Source organism: Dermacentor variabilis, chromosome 2 (genome assembly GCF_050947875.1).
Source record: "Dermacentor variabilis isolate Ectoservices chromosome 2, ASM5094787v1, whole genome shotgun sequence".
Lineage (NCBI taxonomy): Eukaryota > Metazoa > Arthropoda > Arachnida > Ixodida > Ixodidae > Dermacentor > Dermacentor variabilis.
This window is the reverse complement of record NC_134569.1, coordinates 63,877,956-63,898,834: the sequence shown is the minus strand read 5'-3', so window position 1 is coordinate 63,898,834 and position 20,879 is coordinate 63,877,956. Positions and strand designations below refer to the sequence as shown.

At 42.5% G+C, this 20,879-nt stretch overlaps 1 protein-coding gene across 5 annotated transcripts in view; it reads left to right on the top strand.

The window, feature by feature from the left end:
• Schip1 (Schwannomin interacting protein 1) overlaps positions 1 to 20,011 on the top strand; it is a 138,980-nt gene extending 118,969 nt beyond the window's left edge. For all 5 annotated transcript variants that reach the window (XM_075680795.1, XM_075680799.1, XM_075680797.1 and 2 more), the window contains 5 exons: positions 4,933 to 5,247; positions 6,656 to 6,961; positions 9,043 to 9,154; positions 13,290 to 13,389; positions 15,200 to 20,011. In XM_075680795.1, coding sequence (XP_075536910.1) covers positions 4,933 to 5,247; positions 6,656 to 6,961; positions 9,043 to 9,154; positions 13,290 to 13,389; positions 15,200 to 15,281 — 915 coding nt within the window. In that variant the 3' untranslated portion in view covers positions 15,282 to 20,011. The remainder of the gene's footprint in view (positions 1 to 4,932; positions 5,248 to 6,655; positions 6,962 to 9,042; positions 9,155 to 13,289; positions 13,390 to 15,199) is intronic.
• The last annotated feature ends 868 nt before the right edge of the window (positions 20,012 to 20,879 follow it).

Here is a 20,879-nt window from a genome sequence, read left to right as displayed (position 1 = left end):
ATACCATCGTATCGTATCGTATACCATCGTATACCAGATTTAGGCAGAATGTATTGGACAATGCCGAATGTCACCTTTAAATAATACTATATTGGCATAATAACGGTGTCGCCGTGGAACTGTTGCTCTTTCACTTATAGGCTATATGCTAAAGAAAATATATTCATCCTGCGGCATTTATTGATATGGCATAGCTGAAAAGAAAAAAGAAACAAAAAAAGATGTTGCACCTTGCTAAGCTTTGTTTCTGTTGCAGTGCTGTTATAAAATTGCCTTTGTGATCGGCACCTTAATTCCTACGACAAAACAAACATGTGTTACGGTTGTAATGTCGCATGCACTGACGGGACAGTCGCGCACAAACCTAGCACCGCTAGGTTCCATTTTTCCATTTTCTTCCAATTAATTTTAGTTTGCGTCTGTTTATTAAGACCACGTTCATGTCGTCATGCTTCAATCCCTGTTAGTTACGTTGCGAAACAGCATGTGTTATATATATATAGCTGATACTTGATGGGACAAATGAAATCGCTATCGTGTTGCCATACTAGTATACTTAAATACAAAACATTGCATTGTTGGTACTCAAAGAAAGATTATACTTTGTGTCACCCTTGTAGTGTATCCATAATAATAGTGGGTGACAGTATCTGCGGAGAGGCGATGACGACGAAGTAGTGATACAAGACGACAGGGACAGACTGGTCACGTACCACGACCTACTGACACACTATACGGAACAAAGAGAAGCATACCCACAATCCTACAAACAACTCGACAGGTCTCAAGAAATAGATTGGAGAAGATCAAATTGGAGAACCAGAACGATCTGAAACCCAGCACATTTAAACAGAGTAAATTCGAGACAATACCCAGACGCGAGCTGCAAGCTCTGCAAGCACGAACACGCAGGCCTGGCACACATCTTATGGAAATGTACAGAGATCAAACCAATATATGTAGAGAACAACATAGAAGCGGACCTTCTTGAGGAGCGATGGCTAAGCGCTCTGACTAGCTCGGAACTACACGACCCACTATGGGTAATCCAGCCGGCCCGGGCAGCGGTGGAAAGGCTATGCCTCACCGTACATAATGCTCGGGTGGCTTGAACCCGGGCTGGCAACTTCGCAGGTCCTTTTCTCATTAAAGTTTTTTCCGTCTGTATCTGCGGACATAACGCTTCATTCAAATTTCGCGGCGCACGCGCCCCTTTTCATCTTTGCAGGTTATCCATAGATGGCGGGAGATGTTTCATGGTATCCAAGGCTTCCGCCCATGCGCGGAACCGTTTTTGCAGGTTTCTTTTGTTCGCGGATAACTCAAATAACTTTCCCTACACCACGCTTACAGCGTATTCGTAGCAGATACCGCAGCCGCACGTGAACTACGTAACCTATTGTTTTATGCGAGCCCACTGCTTGTGAAGTAATCTCGACTTTACCGACTGTATCGTATGTCCGTACAATGCGTCGTCGGGCTACCGAGACATCCCATCAAGAGAAACGCCCGAGTAGAATGACCTCGACAAGTTGACGCCCACTTGTCAAAATCTGTGACCTTTTGACCCACCACCACGGCTTCGATCTCTGTGTTTCCGTGATTCGCTTCTCGACTCCTATCTTCAAGCTCACCCGCTGCAGCTCACAGAAAGAAATGCATCGAGGTGTCTGGCGAGCAGGCGCGGCGGGACTTCGTGCGAATACCTGATCCCACGCATCCCGCTGGCGTCGTGTTTCGACACTGCTGTCCCCCGCCTTTTGATCGTGTACGGCGTGCGTCTGGTCGAGATCCAAGTTTCGCTTCTTGCTTGGAGAGCTGTTGCATTTTTGCTGTTGTACTTGCACCGGCCAGCGAAAAGACAAGCGATGAAGAGCGTTTTTGGCGGCGTTTGGAACAGAATCGAATCCGGCAGATCCTTTTTGCCAGCGAGCATGCGATACGACGTGATACGCCAGCAGGACTTCGGCGGCGTTGGCTTAAGTTCGAGAACTCTCGAGGTGGATCCTCCCTCCAACTGTGCTTATTCCGACGAAGATGACTCTTCGGAAGAAGAGTGGCAAGAGCCGGCTCGGTCGGAAGAGAGCAAAGTTCGGAACGAAGACGACTGGAATTTCTTCGACAACATCGTGCAGCTACTCGGCGATGCCGACTCCGTCGAGGTAACAGGAAATGCTTCGTTATGGATGAAACTTTACTTGCGCATCTGAGGCAGGCTGTTATGAGTAGGTGCTAAATACAAGCGCTTCTTGTCTTTTCCTTAATTTCTTTAATTTCTTCATATAAGTTTTTTTTTTTTTGAGCAACTAACCGCAGGTAACATGTGGGTTCCTTTTTCATGTGTACTGAAAAATGCGCATATTGCTCTAATGAGTTTAATATCAGGGTTATCGAGCTGCATTTTTTCTCCGTCAAATGAAGAGCTAATATATTTAATGATTCACCACAGACCAAAGAAACGCACAATCACTTCTAGCGTTTCTCGCTGCCACTCGGTAGTGCTCATGACTTCATATCTTGTCTTGTCTGTACCTGCAGCTGCAGTACTGCCTTGCTCTGCAACCGCATGCTTAGTAACTTTACAGCAGAAAATATTGCTACAGTAGGTATGCTGCAAAACTATTGTGTAGTATACAGCTATAAAAAAATGTTTCATATAAAGATCGAATGCAATTTAGTTTGAGCAAATTATGTTTGCATTACTATACTATTATTTAATGCAAAACTAGAGCTATTGACATGGATTTAGCAACTGTCAATCATAACAGGAGTCTAGGCCAAAGGACATGGGTTCCTTATTTTACGAGAATCAGCCACTTCTATCACCTTGCAGTTTTATATAGTAGTCCGCCTGGAAGTCATCTTTCTCAGCTCCACTGCTGGTGTAGGTGGCACCGTTATACTCGACAGAATTTTATTAACTGTGTGCCAACCAGTACTATCAATCTTGCCACCATAGGTTCGTTTCAGCTTATCTATTTTCTATTGCCACTTGGCAATGTGTCGCCTTATGCAGCACGATGTCAGGTGAAAAACAATCGAAGCATTAGTAATCAATGCAGTGCCTTCTGCCGTATTATGATTATGTGTAGAGATATAAACGTAGCAGCACATTAGGGTTATGACAAAAAGTCAAATAGTTAAGAGACATCTCATACATTCCACGGCACATGGCGGAGTTAGGATATGAGAGGGACGAAGGTGTTGCAGTGATGGAAGTGGTGCGCCAAACTGTGCCGTGAGGGAAATGTTGCTAAACGCAGTGCCAAATTGTGGTTTAGCGTATGTATTGCACCACTCCTGCACTGAGATGCACATTCTATGAATGTTTGAGCAGACAAAACAAGACATAGAAAAAAAGAAAGAATTTGTTGAACTTTGTTGGTTCTGAAGTACATGAGCATACCTCAGGCAGGGTCCAGGGCCCCCCTCCCTTTCTGTATCCGCCACTGTCTATGGAGAATGTGGCAGTGCCGTGGGGAAGTCTGAATAATCATAGCAGGTGTGAAACATCAATCAGCAATGTTCATATAGCAATACGGCAGATACCTTGGCTAGTTGGCGAAAATTAGCTCTCTCTCCCCCCACCACTTTTTTTTTTCATTTGTTAATGCCTATTTGTCATGTGTGCACTTCCGTGGCACACGATTTCTCTCTACTACAAGTGCTAGATATTTGCGGTCGCTTCGTGATTCATTAGTGTTACCTACACGCCTTTGATTAGTTTTTTAGGTGACGTTGAGTTTGCTTATGTCTATAGTGGACTGAATAGAGTTGTTTCACTCACTCACTCACTCACTCACTCACTCACTCACTCACTCACTCACTCACTCACTCACTCACTCACTCACTCACTCACTCACTCACTCACTCACTCACTCACTCACTCACTCACTCACTCACTCACATCTGCTGTGTGTAGTTTAGAAATAATTATTTTATATAGTTACGCTGTCGCACAACTGCAAGGGCACAGTTGCTCAATACACCTTTGTATATGGCTCATTTTGTTAAGACTAGGCAGCCTAGACATCGAAAAAAGAAAAAAGTGATAATGGGACAAGGAAAAAGGCACGGACGCACAAACTAAACAGCACAGACGCTATTCCATCTATGATCTACACCTGTGAAGCCAACAAAAATAGCGTCCTTAAATTGGGCGACTGTTCATACCAACTTGTGAGCGTGAGTTTAGTAGATTAAATGCTTTAGCTCATGAAATGTACTGCTGATGAAAGGGATAACGAAGTCAATGGCAGCTTTGGAGGAATGAACTTTTTATTGGTGGTCGGCACGTACCGCCACGCAGCCAGATTATCGCATTTGAATTGCTGAGCATTGTACACACGAGAAAAAAAGAACACACGGTGTGTTCATCAAAGTGCACATGCACAGTATGTGCACCTTGTCATACAGTGGTGAACACTGCTGAAGTGCAATGGGAGAACTTTCTATAGTAATGCTTCTCAAACATTTGACCCTCACAAAAGTGCTTGTGCTGGGTCATTCAGGGACACACTTGAGTCCCAAGGTTTACCGTCAATGTGAAAAAGGTGTTGTGGTTGCTGGCATATGCCTTGGGATTCTGACTTCACCCTCAGACATGCCGCACTTCTGGGCTAACAAAATTGAACATGCAGTGAAGACCTCCCATCTCTTCTTCTCTATTTGTTTTGTTGAGGGAGTCCTGGCTCCGGCCCTGGTTGTGGTGGGTTGAAGGTGAGAGTGCAGTCATCTGTTTTAATTAAACAACTGTAGGGAGTCCTGTTTCTTGTTTTGATTTCATCTGAATCAATTTACAGAATGCAGCTCGAGATGTGTCATTGCATTCGCTTTGCCATGCTTTTTCCTGATTGTTTCATGTGATGCTCATTTCTTCCGTATGTTTCCTACTGTCGGCTCAAGTGCCTGCACCATCTTTCTTTTTCGCAGAGACGCAATGACCGTGAGGCGATTCGACAGAAGTTGGCCATGGACACAGATGTGGAGGAGTCCTTTGGTATTGAGCGCGCCAATCGCAAACCAAGTCTTGCTGTGAGGCTACAAGAAAGCAAGAACCTGCAGATCTGCTTCATGAACGAAACTGCTGCCGAACTGGACTCCTTAGAGCTAGCTGGGGCCACCGCACAGTCCCAGGAAGACAGCAGCACTCAACAGGCCACAAGTCAGCAAGGGAGTGCCAACACTTCTTCTGTCGGGCTCCCTAATGGACTTCTCAATGCAAGCTCTGACGTCTCTCTGCTGCAGGTCTGTGGCCAAATAAGTTTTGTATGTTCTTATGTACTTGATTTGGATGAGTCTTACCAGATTCAACAATTTAACTCACTGCCTACATTTTCCCTGAAAAACTACTTCCTTAAGTTGATGGTACCTGACCCTTTCAGGCACAAATTAATTCTATCAGTTGAAAATTAATTAAATACACACAGCAGCAAGACATAATGAAAATAAAATGTTTCAATATGCTTTGCAGTGACTGCCAATGTGAATTCCACAGCTGAACTCTGAAAATTGTTTCAAGTGTGAGAACAAAATCATCTATGTCGCATGCAATGCACATTTGACTCCCATTAATTTGACTTTTGCGGGACTGCGAAATTTGGTAAAATTATCCGAAAGGTTGAATTAACAAATGGTCATGAAATGAACCAATTCAAAGAATTTTTATTGCTTGAAGTAGTCTGTAATGCATTTTTGCTATTTGGCCTTGAAGCACGACTTAACCAGCATGCGGCGAAGAGCACCCAAGAACTCCATTCACATGCCTTCGGGCCCTTGCACCCTTGGCATGACACTGCACAAAAAAAAATGGGAACGAGTGACTTCAGGGGTGGAAGTGTCGGCCACTAAAGGATAAAAATTAAGCAGGTTCTCGCCTACAGAAGCAGTAGCTTTGTCTTTATAGTATTTTCAGTAATGGCTGCGTGCAGTCAAGGACACCAGCGAGGGTCGAATTAATTGAAGCGGCATGATTCCGTTTTCAAACTAAACAAGTTTTTCGTCTCTAGCAATGCACGGTTTCTTGCTGGGACGTTTCAGTGCATTCAAATTAAGCAAAAAGTTGAAATTAGCGAGGTCGAATTAAGAGGAGTCGACTGTCCTTGGAGAACACCCAGTAACCTCAGAAACTTGTCTGATAGGAGTCATTACTTTCACAAGCACCAAAAGACAAGAACTAATTATAAGACCACACACCGGCATTGCTAACTAGTGCACAGGTATTCCACCACTTTCTTCTAATGTGTTTCGCACTTAGATGATCTTGCAACGCGAGCCTAATTAGAAGTATGCTAAGACGTATGCAATGCATTTAGAAATGTCAATATTTTCTTCGGCGCTTGCAATTTAAAGTGCTAACTTGGTGTCTGCAATTTGACTAAAACATTTTCATCCGCAAATACTGCCAACGTGTCTTCGTGTAAGGAATGAGGGCACATACTGTTTCAGAAGCATTGATATACAAAAAACATAGCCAGGTTCACACAAACCCATTAATGATGTATATGTCTACTAGTTGTTGTTACATGATGCGGTGCAAATTTTATTATGCTCGAAAATGTGATGTTCAGTATGCAGTTCATTATGTATGTAATTAGTGGATTGTACTGTACTATTGGTGCAGCCGCTTCATCTAGTAATATTGTGCATGCTGCAGACCAGCACGAAGCCAGCCCAGTGCACCAGCCCTCCAGTCAGGCGGGGCTCACAGGAGGAAGCAGCTCCCAAGCGGCCATCTTTCTTCTTCAACCGGCGCAAGAGCTGGCGTCAAAAGAAGGCTGATGGCAGCGGCGAGGCCAAGAAGGAATCCTCCTCAGAGACCTGGAAGGGCGAGGACTTTGCCACCCGCCAGGCACGGCTTCAGGCTGAAGCAAGAGCAGCGCTGGCGCAAGCCAAGGAGATGGCACGCATGCAGATGGAAGTGGAGCGACAGCAGAAGAAGAAGTCGCCCATTGCCGACATTGTGAGTGCTTCGGTGGAGTTTACTTATTTGTTTAGTTGCATGCTTTCAGGGCTTTAGAGAGAGGAGTACAAAAAAAAATACGATAAAAATATGAAATACAGATACCCATAAAACATTGTGACAAGAACTGAAAATTAATGATAGACTTGAAATCTTGGTTAGTAACAAAGAGGAGAGACATATCTGCTTCTTTTTTTTACACTGATAACATCTCTTGGCTTGTGTATGGCATGTAGAGACCTTTCCAGTGAGTAGCCCCTGGGCATCGCCATAATGCTCTCTGGGCTGTTGTAAACATATGTGAACCCTCCTTATAAGCACTGCAGAAGCTGCAACATGTGCCTTTGTACTGACGCACAACAGTCCAGAGAGAAGAATGTTGTTTTTCCTCTTGATGAAGAAGTCTATAGCATTGAAGACTTGTGGGAGATAGCTGTGCATAAGCCTTTGGCTTATGTGCACACACCTTATAGTCAGTATAGTCTTTGTCAAAACCTCTATTCCGAAAACAGATTTGTATATATTTATGGAAACAAGACCTATGTAGTGGAATCACCTTGCTCTCTACACTCCCCTGTGCAGTGTGTCATACTCCCTCCTTAATACCCTGACTTTCAGTCTGATGTGATTAGCAAAGCCTGTTACGCTTTTGTGGCACAGGTAGGGCAGAACGCCTGGCACGGTTATTATTTTACATTCTTGCCTCATGCCTGGTTCTCCAAGGATCATAAACGTTGGGGCCCCATGCTGAGTTCTCCGATAAAACTGCACAAGTCAGGACAGGTTCTCTCATTATGGCTGCCACTAAAGTGCTTACTATATTAGAGAGATTAAAGTTGTAGGAGCTAAGCATGTGCATAAAATCAGTTCTTAACAAACACATGTTCCTGTGTGCATTTGTATGCACTGTACTAGTGACTCGTTTTTTTACACAGTGGCCTTTTTGTACCTTGATTCCTGGAAATGACCTGCCAAATAACTGAAACAGGCGTGATGTTTTGAATGGGGTGCATTTGGATCATCCTCTTCTTTCCTCAAGAATCTTGAGATGAATCAGCGACAGTTTTTGCATCCGTTCCCTCCGATGCATTCATAAAATTTTTTTCCATTGTGATATCTTCCGTGCACTAAACATGGCAAAACTGTGCATTAAAAGCTTAGGAAAAGTAAGTTCATTAGCAGCCACAATTACAAGGACAGCATGCGAAAGTCAAGCAAATCCTTGTCGGTGTCACAGCCAAATGCTAGCGCTGACTGCGACTGAAATGTGTTTATGACAATTGCATCAATGCATATCACTGTTGTGTTGATGCAACATGCAGTCATGTGTGTCAACATATCTGCCATAACCACATGTCCCTATCAAGGTCAATGGTCATGTGTCTAGCTGTGCTGCCGTGCGTGTCCTTGTCTCTACAAGCGCTAAACCCTTGGGTACAGCATTAGCACCTGAAAGGGTGGGCAGCCGCATTTGTAGTTGCAAACATAGGTGCCTATGACAAATGTTTCCAGCGCTTGTCTTCGTCGTTCATTCGGTCCCTTGTCCTTGTATGCGCTGTAAGTGATGTTTGAAACAATGGAATACCAACTAGCCTGTACCCATACCTTGTGCCAGTAAGGAGTTGTCTATTTTACATTAAATTTTCTTATTGCGTCATTTTCTCCATAGAAAGGTAAATAACAGAGATTGAGAAATGTGGTGCTGTAACTACACACTCTCCTTCACTTTGCTTTGTTTACTCAATTCGAAGACTGCATATTTCGACACATAGAAGCTTATATATGCAGTGGCTTGCTTCTATAAAATGGCAGTGTGCTTAATCTTTGACAGGGGCCAAGTTCATCCTTACTGCTTCTGTTGCATACTAGCGTCATGTGTTTCTGTGCGCACTGGCACCAGTGCCTGGCAGGCCCCACGAAGCTGAGTTGTATCTGACTTTCATCATCATTATCAGCCTGTTTTATGTCCACTGCAGGTCGAAGGCCTCTCCCTGTGATCTCCAATTACCCCTGCGCTGCGCCAACCAATTCCAACTAGCGCCCGTGAATTGTATCTGAGTTCGCACATTTCTATATTCCAGGTTGGCATTTCTTTTCCTGACAGTCGTCACCGGCTAAGCCGACAGATGTTGAATGACATGAATGTGGCACAGCTGCAAGTGATTGTCAATGACCTCCACTCACAAATTGAAAGTGAGTATGCCTTATGTCTTCTATACAAATGGCCAGTTTTAAACTGTAGCTATGGTCGCATCATTCATTTTTAAGTCTGAATAGTCGGTTGGTTGAAGTGTTGTGTTCAGCAGGAAATTAGTGACTTCATTCAACAAGTCGCTAAAAAAAGTTGCTGTTTATTGAGATGATAACTTTTTGCGTATACAGTATCCCACATACTTTCACTTTCGCATTACTATTGTCAGGTGCATTGGTGGCTTTGAGCGATGGCATGCTTGGCAAAGTGATAAGCAGGCTGTCTTATCACAATGTAACGCAAATACTAATCATGCAAATACTGAATAGAAGGGGAGCACTGCACAAATATACAACAGGAAGAAGAGAGCAGACAATTCGAACTCTGTACTTGCAAAGTATACCAACTTGCCGAATCATCACGTTTACTGGACTAGTCACGCAATATCTTGCGAAAGTGAAACTATCTTCGAAGGATATCATCCTAGAACACTGCCCTAGTTTGTCAATGCATACACTGCATGCACATACACTTGCCTGTGACCTGGTCAGTCTCTATCTCAATCATTGCCACGCTGTCACGACAGATAGACCAAATTAAGTCAATGCATGCACTGAATATCCACCTCCTGACAATGCAACAGAAGTTGAACGATGTGTGATACCTGAATGATCGCAGGTTTCTTTGCAGCAGTCATTATCCGGTGCTTCCTTCATGTAATCACAGCCTTCATCGGCACAGACATAGAGGGGGCATTAGGCGCTACCTAAAACTGCTTAATGAAGTTGCTTGGGACCGTTCAACATCTTAATGAACAAGTGCTGGACTCCCGGAACTCGCATGACAAACCATAAATGTAGCTTTTACCTTTTTTGTAACTCAACGGCTTAGCTTGACTGGCGATTTTGACGTGTACTGTGACCATGGATCGGCCAGGCTTCACTTGTCTTCGTTTCAAGGAGGCGTCGGGGACAGAGCCGGCGACCATGCCGGCGATGTTATCAAAATCGAATTAGTATTTCTGCTCGGCTAGGTGGCCAAATTAGCATGCGGTTATGCAGGTGCTGTCCGATTTTGGTCACCCTTATACATTAAGTCTGTGGGATAAGTGCAGTGCCACAAAGCGGTCTTACTAATTGATTACATCAGAATTATCAGTGTACAATTATCACCTGGTGACTGCCAGCAAGTGCTCATACATTTCTGTGCAATGAAAAGCTTGCCAGTTCCTAAGTTCACCCTCTGTGTGACATCTGTGGTTAAGAGATTGTTCCACATCCACTGCCATGGCTGTGAGCGGCGCTAGCCAACACTCCCAGGTGTAATCTTGTATACGTAGACAAATACCCAAGAAAGTGGACAATAGGATAACGACCGCGGTAGCTTAGTTGAACAAACACTGCATGTATAATGCTAACATGTGAGGCTCGAATTTGCATCAAGTTGTATTTTATCCACTTTCATTTTCCGTTTACTTATTATTTCTACAGAAACCACATTGTGCATTGGGCTGCTGAGCATGAGGTTGCGGGATCGAATCCCGGCCATGGCGGCTGCATTTCGATGGGGGCGAAATGGGAAAACAGCCGTGTGCTTAGATTTAGACACACGTTAAAGAACCCCAGGTGGTCGAAATTTCTGGAGTCCTCCACTACAGCTTGCCTCATACTCAGAAAGTGGTTTTGGCACGTAAAACGCCATAATTTAATTTTTTTTAAACCACACTGTGCAGGCTACATATAATACACACATACGCAACACACATTTACCTATCGACAGGCACACAACGACCCATATGTGCAAGATGTGGAGAACAACTTGCAGTCCAGCACATCTTAATTGAATGTCCAAGACTTCACCAAGCAAGAGTACAGCATTTTCAAGAACTTTACACACATAATATACCATCTCACCTTGCATTATTTTCATCCCATGACCCTAGTTTAGTGCCAGCAGAGTTTTGCAATTCCTTGCCAATGTCCATTTCTTAAACAATGTATACTACAACCCAAACCGCCATGGTCCATCACAAAACGTGAGGAGCCTGAGGTACTGTATGCCTCGAGGTCTTGCACCTTTTCACATGGTAAAAGTACTTTGCTGATGGCTCCGAGGCAAAATTTATCGCTAATAGTCACGGAAAACTATAAGTAATCTGCATAACACATACATAGCATGTAACATATAACAAGTGATTGCTCATAGTCACTGAAATCTCTAACTCGCCCACAGTTGAAATATTTGATATAACATTAACAGCATTGTTTAGCTAGGTGTTCTATATCTTTGTCACTAGGAAATGTTTGCCCCTTTATATAGCACTTCAACATGCTTACGATTCTGGTCTGATTCTTGTATTCATATTATAAATCATTGAATATATCCATGGACTTGGCGCTCTTTGGCTAAAGATGCCCTTGCGCCATTAAAGCCCATCAAGTATTCTACTGTTCAATTAAGCATAACAAGTAATTTTGTTCTATTATCTCTCCAGTTTTATTGTCTGTTTTCTTTATATGGTTGTGACTAGCAAAAAAACTCAGTTAATTCTAATGACAGAGAATATGAACTAGGTAGGTTGTAATCATTGCCAAATGAGTAAGCCCGTGGCATAACTCTTAGTGATTGCATTGTTGTAGACCAACACGCACCGCGTCTGACCTGCTAGTGGTCACCCATATTAAGCTACATGCTGTCAATACTATTGGGATTTGAGCAGGGGTGCCACTTTCGTACTTGGCAAACTCGTGAATTGTGGTTTGGGCATGCTGAAGAAGCTCGCATACTGATGTGCTTCACTGCTTCTTGTTTTCATACCTTGGCTAAATATCTAGTTTCATTAACTAAGCTGATCCCATGCCCGAATGAAGTCACAGTACTGTACAGCCAGAAACATTGCTCTGAAGCCACCCCTGACGTAGTTTTGTGTGCATTTACTGCAGTTATGATCTGTCAATTGGCACTTTACACAGTAGTTTCCATTAGATCAACTCACTCTAGTTTTGGATTCTATTTTAACAATCTGCTGGCCTTTTGGAGTTTGAATAAATGAGGTTGAGCTATCAAAAACAGGATTAAGCAGAGTTTATTGCAGGTGACCCCTTTGGTTGCCTCCGATTTTAGCAGAGCACTCAGTATTCCTGATGATGATGGTTGCCAGAGCTACAATTTGTGTCTACCTGGCAAGGTGGCTCAGTATCTATGGCACTGTGCTCCTGAGCACGAGGTCAGGGGTTTGATTTCCAGCCACAGCCACTGCATTTCGTTGGGGGCAAAATGCAAAAATGCTTGTGTACTTATATTTAGGTGTACGTTTAAGAACCCCAGCTGGTCAAAATTAATCCAGTCTCTCGCCATGGCCTGCTTCATAACATTATCGTGCTTTTGCCATGTAAAACCCTATAATAAAACTTTTTCAAGGTGTGTTCACATTCATTTGTATAATCTACAACATGAATGTACTTGTAAATTATCACATCATTTGTCTAACTCCCCCGTGTGTATTGTGTGTTCCTCCTTCAACATTAGAGGTTTCAAATACAAACCCCGATGCCCCTGCCCCAGTCATTTTTTTGAAGTCTATGTGCGTTGCTTGAGGAGAATTCGCGCGCGTTGGGCTAGTTGGTTCATGCTTGAAATTGGTTCTGGTGCAGCAGGTATAGTTTAGTTTACCTAGTTTAGTTTTGCTTAGTCTTGCTGCACCAGAAACATATTTGATGCCTTGCTTGAGTTTTCTATTCCTTCTCACTCCAGTGCTCTGAGGCCTTAGCAAGTGTCATTCGAGCAGTCCTGTCATTTTCTCCAAAATACCATAGTAGCCTGTATTAACAAGCTTCTATTTATGTGGCCTTGTAGTATCTAGTTTTCCTTGAGAAAACTGTTGTCTACAATGTTTGATATCATATAGGAGAAAAAGGTATTTCAATAAATGGATCTCACATCACCTTTAATTTCCGAAAGAAGCGCCTTTTTTGTTTGGAGCTGCATGTCCACTATGCTTGTGCCAATGCCAGCAGTATTGTGATGGCAACTGGCATGACACCGGTTGCCCCCTCTTTTAAAATTGTTATCACATTATCAGTATAATGCTAGAAAAATGTAAATAATTACTCTTTTTTGTTTTTTTATTGTTCACAGGCCACAATGAAGATCTGGTCAAGTTTTTGCTGGAGAGAGATGACCTTCACATGGAGCAGGACTCCATGCTCGTTGATATTGAAGACATGACACGATACCTGTGAGTGGATGCCTTATTTACATTAAAGATGTTGTGTCTGCTGATAACTTGCGCTCTTCAAACCTTTGTGAGCTATATAGATATTGTACACCATGTATTTGGTGCAGGTGTTTGCAAACATGAATATGAATTCAAATATGAATTGAATAGTCTTTGCTCTTAACTTTGTATTCGATTAGAATATTCACTGTTTGAAATGGTCAAACGGTCAAATATTCATTCTGTTCGAATAATAAGGCATAACAACAATTTTCTCAGTCTATAGTAAGAAAAACTGATACAAGTTGAGCCTATCTGTAATTATTTTTCTGCATCATACCTACAGTTGTTTCATAGATTAACCAGCTTCCGGGCAATGCATGCAGGAGGTCAGTTACAAACCAGTAGTTTCCAGTTATTAAATACGCATGTCTCTCCTTAGGTTTCCTGTAAATTTGCTGTCTTGATTTTTGCAAAGCAATTTACTATTCGGCGAATGTCACCATGTTTGGGTTCCATTAAAGTGGTGTGCAATGCTGTAGTAATGCACTTAGCTCCTTCAACAAGAAGTGTACTACTTACTACATGCATATTGCAAACGAACACATAGTTCACATGCTTCATTACTGTCATTGTCACGGAGCGCCAGATACGGTCACTTTTCTTTTGCTTCTCATTTACAAGATTCTCAGTCTAGCTAAATCCAGTTGATAATGCCATTAGATGTCAAATAACGCAAATAGGCCTTTTGCTGTTAAATAGACTCCACGCAACTTTTGTGTTCCACTTTGTTGAGAAATTGTAGGTATTGAGTATTCAATTTGATAATTGAAGGTGTTTTTCTTCATCCTAATATTTGTAGTTGATTAAACAGAAAAATTGGCTAACTTAACCCCCAATGAGTGTGGCAGAGCAAACGTACTGATTTTTCTTGCAACGTAGTCCTTACAAAGTAAAAATTAAAGGTTAATTACAATGTCCACGCTTGCATTGTCACAGTTCAGGGGTGTCACTTTCAATGCAAAGTAGGTGGCTGAACCACTAATAAAATATGCCCTGAAAGGAAATTCTGCATGTGGAAACTTCTTGTGAGCAACTTTTTAACATTGCTTAATTATGACAAATCGTGACAGAATGGGTAGCCAAAGCTTGGTCACACGAATGAATGTCTGCTGCTGCAGCAGTGTATCACTACGGATGTTATGCTGTGTTAAGATAATACACCGAAAGCTGTCTACTGAGAATACCACCTTAGGTAATGGAAGCTATGCACCACATATGGAAATATAATGCAGCTTCTTGGCATAGTTTCCTTTGCTTACAGTGCTTATCACGGTCAAATGAAATTTTCTAAGATTCATAGCATTAAAAAAACGTCATTGCTTAGATGAGCTGCACACTGTTTGGCTGTGTATTTCGTGCACAGCATTTTCAAGAATGGTTATTCATATTGTGAGCATTGGAGTCAGTTATTTGTATTGACCTGCATAACTGCAGTTTTTAAAATCTTAGTCGACCTTAGTATTGCATCATACACGGGGCTGAGTATGCATGTCGCAGGTGCCACCTGACATCTAGTACACTTTAACATCGGCCCCTTATATCTTATTGCCTGGTAAAGTTGGGTATAAATAAATCCTAAATAAATGTCGATCGCCACGGTGGTGGAGCCTCAACACAGCTACCACCTGGCTGTTTCGATTACACTTGTTAAAGCTGACAAAGCTAAAGACACTTTGAAGCATACAAGTGATTTTTGTAGAAGATGTGATGTGAGAGGTTTCTTCACAAGCTTGGGGCTGACCCTGTGGTATCTTGTCTTTCCATACAGAGGAGCCAAGAACATGAGTGCATCTCGTGATGGCTCGTCGATGTCCCTCTCTCAACCAGCAAAGACAATCCCATCGAAATGAAGAGACGGACGCATACAGCTCTGAAGGATACTGAGAGGCCTGCCTGCATTATTTTCACTGCAATCTGTGTTTTTTACTTAGCAAGCCTCCTTTTCCTTTCTTCGGTTGCTGACTCGAGTGACATGCGGCAGTTGCTGCCACTTTAACTGAACTCAAAACTTGGTGTGCAGAGAGCTGGTACTTTTCTGATGTCCTTACCATGTCCAGTTTTGTGTTCGCTGTTTTACATTCACTGTCTTAGACATCGTTATGACAGGGGCAGGTTTATTTTGTTGGCTGTCATGCAGACTGTGAGGCAAAGCCAACAGTGATTGACCAGAAAGCATGTTATTCAGCATCCTTACTCTTTTATGCCATGTTTATTTTTTTTCCCTCCGATGTTAAGGTCACTGTACAACAGTGACAAGCATTAGTCCTTAGTTCTGCATAAACAGCAGTCATTACTCATTTTTTGATTTGGAAGTTTCCAGGTCTCCCACATGAATATTTTGTTGTCCGTTTCCTTTACTTCTTTTTTAAGGGAAAACTTGTAAATTGCTCTCCGCAAGTTCCCAGGGTAGTGTAAGTTAATGTTAATACATGCTTGGCTACTGTTTTTTTTTTTTTTGCGTAATGTAAATTTAAGTTACCAGTGTAGTGCAAATTAACGTTTACTACATGCATGTGTGCTTCTTTTCTTATGCAAGAGAATGTGAAAGTGCTTTTTAGTCACTTTTTACAAGTCCTTATTCACCAGGGCCATTTACTCGCATGGATGTGACCAGGTCACTAGCCTTAAAGGCAGTCGCAACACAAACGTTTTTGATTGAACGGGAGAGATGTGCCATACTAATTCTATGCCCATAATAAGGACCACTGCTGACAAATGGGGCATGCGCTACACTGGGCTCGTTTTCCTGAAGCCCCTCTTTCATCTCTTATTGTACATATATTTGATGTTGTGAAGTATCCAGTTGTTGCCAGCAGTCGTCAGTGTGAGTGGCATTGTGCTATGTGCAGTTATGTAAAATGCTCCTTAAAGGGGGACCTGAAACATCTTTGCCTGCGATTCACAACTTTCAAGACACAAATAGAAAGTTCAGAGGTTAACCAAAGTAGCTGCTTTAACTTATTGGCGATCTACTTGAGCAGTAAACATAATGTGTTGTGGACGAGGGCAAAGAAGAGATGGGACACACTTGAGTTGTGATTTAGCGCAAGCTTGTGCTCGTCCTCAGTGCTCTATGTTTACTGCATGTACATAGAGGCCTGGCATAAAGTATTACAAAGGCAGCCTTTGCTGTAAAAGGGAATGAAAAGTATGTGTGTCGTAGATTGCTGTGCTGTCCCTGTGATGAAAGAAGAGAGTTATTCCTGATGACTTAGCAACCTTTTATTCTTGACAGCTTAACATCCCCAAAGAGCTTTTGGAGGACTGCTCTAAAATATTACATTTTTGCTGAAAGATGTTTCAGGGCCTCTTAACCCATATTGTGGCATATTGTCAAAGGATTGCTTATAATAGTGGACTTTGTTGCATACACTTGATGCCATGATTTGAGCCATATTATGTGTTCCTCCCTTTTTTTACTGTTCATGATTTTTGGTTTTATGCTTCAAAAATGCTTTGTTACCTTCTAATTACATTCAAGACGCTTGGAAAGAAAGTCCATCAGATTGATGGCAATGTGCAGGAACAACAGTAGACTCCCCATGAAAAAAAGATGAAAGGACATATGAAAATTTGTTCACCCTACTATTTGAAGATCAGCTTAGCTGAATATAATGCATCTGTGTAAAGCTAAGCAAACATTCTTGCGGGGCCAGCTTTTCAGTGAATTCATCTCGGCAGGTTTTGTCTTAAAGCGACATATATTCAATATCCTCGTGTATAATTCAGCTTGCTGAAAATAAATGCAGGTAGATTGCCCCTGAAAAGTGGCATTAATCTTTTTAGTATTCACACAGTTTCATGATTTATGTGCGCGCATTTCATATAAAGTCCTTAAAATCCCTTCTTTGTGGTTCTTCTGCGGGACTTGGTTACAAGTGTTTAAGGCTTGATTACTGCTGTGCAGCAGTACTACAAGTTGCGGCAACAAAAAGCTTGCTCAGGCTTCTTTGAAAGTCCCAGTCATTGCTAGCGAAGGACTGTTTTGCTTGTTGCAAACATTCTAGCGCTTGTTGTGGACAAGCATATTAGAGTGTTTGACCTCTTGACCTATTTGACCTACTAGAGTGTTCAACTTATTTGAAACAGACACAACTGACAGTGTAGTGAGCTTTAATTTTATTTTTGTCTCGTGTTCATCTATGTTTAAAACACTGCCCTGTTCTACACTGCTCTTGATGCCAGTGGATGTACTAAACATGACTCCGAGACAACTGAAGACTATGTAATCTCCTTGTGTAATGGGTTGTTGCTTCTGGCTTACGGCATTTCTTGTAGCGGCGCAGTACTCATGATATACTGCTAGACTTGTTATTTACAGACTTATTCCATGTTTTGTCTGGAAGTAGGTGGTGGGCACAGTGTGTTTACTGGCCGTTGTGCTGCACTGAAAGCCAAGCTAGGACACCTAACCGCTGTTGTACAGCACGTATCTTTGGAGTTATCCCATAATATTCAGCGTATTTTAACGAAGTCCTTGTACAGTACGTACGCTCAGAGTTATTCTGCAAGCTTCAGCAGATTTTACCACATTCGTCATTTGATTTCGTAGTGCTCTAAAGTGCAGTGGAAACAGCATCTGCGTAATTTGTTGTAAATCGCGTACCATATTTTTCTGCCCTGTTTAGCTGCAGCCCTTAAATGAAAGTGAGGCTTCACGAGTGCGAGCAGCTCCTTTGGAAGTGTAGCGGAGTGGTCAAATCTCAGCATTATGTTGGAGCATACAAAAAACAGTTGAATAGCAAGTGTATGCGTTCAAAGCACATGAATTGACATTGTGAATTATTAGGGAAGTATGACTCAGCACAAGGAATTAACATAGTTGCAATCCTTTATCTGTGTAAATTTTGATTGTCTTCCTTAATATTTTGTCTGGTTGTAGTTGACACTGTCTGCATATGCACTAAAAGGCAACAAAAGCCAGGTTTCCTTACCTTCAGAAAGAGTGAAGTCACTATGAGCAACAGTCATTTACAATTTGTGCACAAAGTCCTTTTTACACTGTATTGCAAGTGAATGTAGCCTTCATTGTGGGAAGCCTCTTGTGTTGCATTTGTGTCAGTACAAAATGCAAGGACACCACCGCAGTTTAATATGGCGGACTAGTCCTCACCCACACCTCGTGAGCATCATGGTATTTGTGTTGAGTGCTGCAGATAAAATAGACTCCACAAAAAAAAAGAAACACAAGCAATTTTAAGTACTCAAGACAGTATGTGCCCATTTACTGTGTCTCTATCTGAACTTTCTACACAAGTGACACAAAGAATTCCACTACCAGCAACTACTAGCGCATGTTAAGTGGGAACATCGCAAACAGGGAGAGCGAAACACACAAAGAGTAGACCATGTGCGCTCCTTGACCTCTGCACTCCACTGGTCATTGTCAAATAAGCTCCGACGGGATGCTGACAGGCGTCTACCAGACCCCTGCTTTTATTTTGGCACCCGTGTGCGTGTTTAACAAGTGTACAGAGAAGCAGCCTACTGCAATGATGCTTGAGCCACTTGTGTGTTTATATGAGGCTTCTCCTCCTGTACCAATGACATGCTTTCATGTACTCCACACTTCTTAGTGCCATTTGTGAGAGCACAGCCCTGCTGCTTGCGCTGCTGTGTGACACGTCATTTGTACACATTTAATACCTCCTGTACTCAATCCCTATGCTTTGGGATGCTTTCTCATTTTGTGTGCATGCCAAATGTCCTGCTCTGTATGGGTGTGGGCTGCTGTGTGGACAACATAGAAAAGGCCAATTGTCCTACTTCCAAAAAGATGCTGCATTATCCATGAGTTGCATGAGTCAGTGACCACTGTTCAGTTTTGATGGACATTGTGCTTTTTTTCTTGTCTGCTGCTTTGTTTCCTCGAATGGGCATTGGATCTTTGCATAGCAGATGTGCTTCAGTTTCACGTGCAAGGCCTCTTTGTGCACTCAGCTTGTGGTCTCGTAGGTCTGACCATTGCAGCCTCCTTGATTTATTGACTTCAGCTTTTAGGAAAAGGTGTCGTCTAAGTAAACATGGAGAAAACATGGAGAGTGCACTGTTTCTTTGCAGCGTGAAAGCAGTACCGGCTACATAGGTAATTGACTTTTGCTGAGCTACTACAAGTTCTGTGCTAGAGGTGCAGTACTTGTCTGTGCATGTTTAAACTGAACTTGCATTTTTAATATGTTTACATCCTAGACACAATAGTGTTGTGGCATGAAGTCATCAGCAAAGGCAGCAGTTATGCCACTCCTTGTTCCGCATTTTGTGAGTTGTTTCAGTGGCATTGTGGGAACGTTGTCCGTGTGCAGTCATTCTGTTCACCTGTACTTTATTTCTATTTATTATTAAGCCAAGTGAGTGGACCACCTGTGGGAGGGTCCATATTCCTTTTGAATGCTCTCATCTGCATTGTGTGTATATGGCTAGGGCAAAAGAGCAGGAGAGTGTGTACCGCCGGTACATTTTCATGCAGTGATGTATGCCTATGGACAAGAAAGAGCTCTGTTGTGGTGCCCGCCCTATGGCATGTGCACATGTATGGCAGCCTAAAAGCTGTGGAATTAATAAACGTACTTTTAATTTAGGACTGAAGTGTTTTGAAGAATGTTCTGTTTGCCTAATAAAGGAGTACTGAGACTTATTTTCGAAGCTCTAGAAGCTCTACCATGTGCTTCTTGCACGCAAAAGGGTGGCACTTAGTAAGTATGAAGATTGGTAAACACCTGGAAGGTACTTTAATGTGCTGCTAAAGCTGCAACCTTCAACATTAACATGACATCATGACAAAGAGCAATATTTGCTGATGTGCAGCAACAAGGCTAGGTATGATGACATTGCTGGTAAAAGTAGTAGACAAGAGTTCCAGCACATTACTTTAGGCTGTGCTTACCTGTGGCAGCTACAACGATTGCAGAAATTTAGCCAATGCGCTGTGACATCATATGGCGTGTACACCTCAAGGGGGCTGAAACTGAAATTGGTTTGTGGAATCGAGTAATATGCATATTACTCTAGCTGCTTTGACACTGGTCAGTATTCTCTGGGAGTTTAAGTGGTCTTGGGCCTCCATTTCACCTTCATCCACCAGTGCTTTGAGAGGAGGCTTGGTAAGGCAGAGAAGGCGCAAGAACAAAAGGTGGGTGGCAAAGCCAACTTGAAGTTCTCACACCAGCTTGAAATTCTTACACCAGCTTGCTGCATGGATTTTGACAGCAACTTCTTGGGCCTAGCTAACAGGGCCTCTATTTGTTTTCATTTTTACTGCATGATGGACTACCTCACAATCTACAGGAGCCAAAGATTCAACTGAGCGAGCCTCCAGAATTTCTTCTGCACCAGGTGCAGCCCAAATACAATAAAATAAATACAAGCCTGACGTCGCACTGATGTACTGCTGGTGAAGTTCCCGCTCCAAATTAAAAAGAAATGCAAGTTCATTTTCTTTGCACATGTCA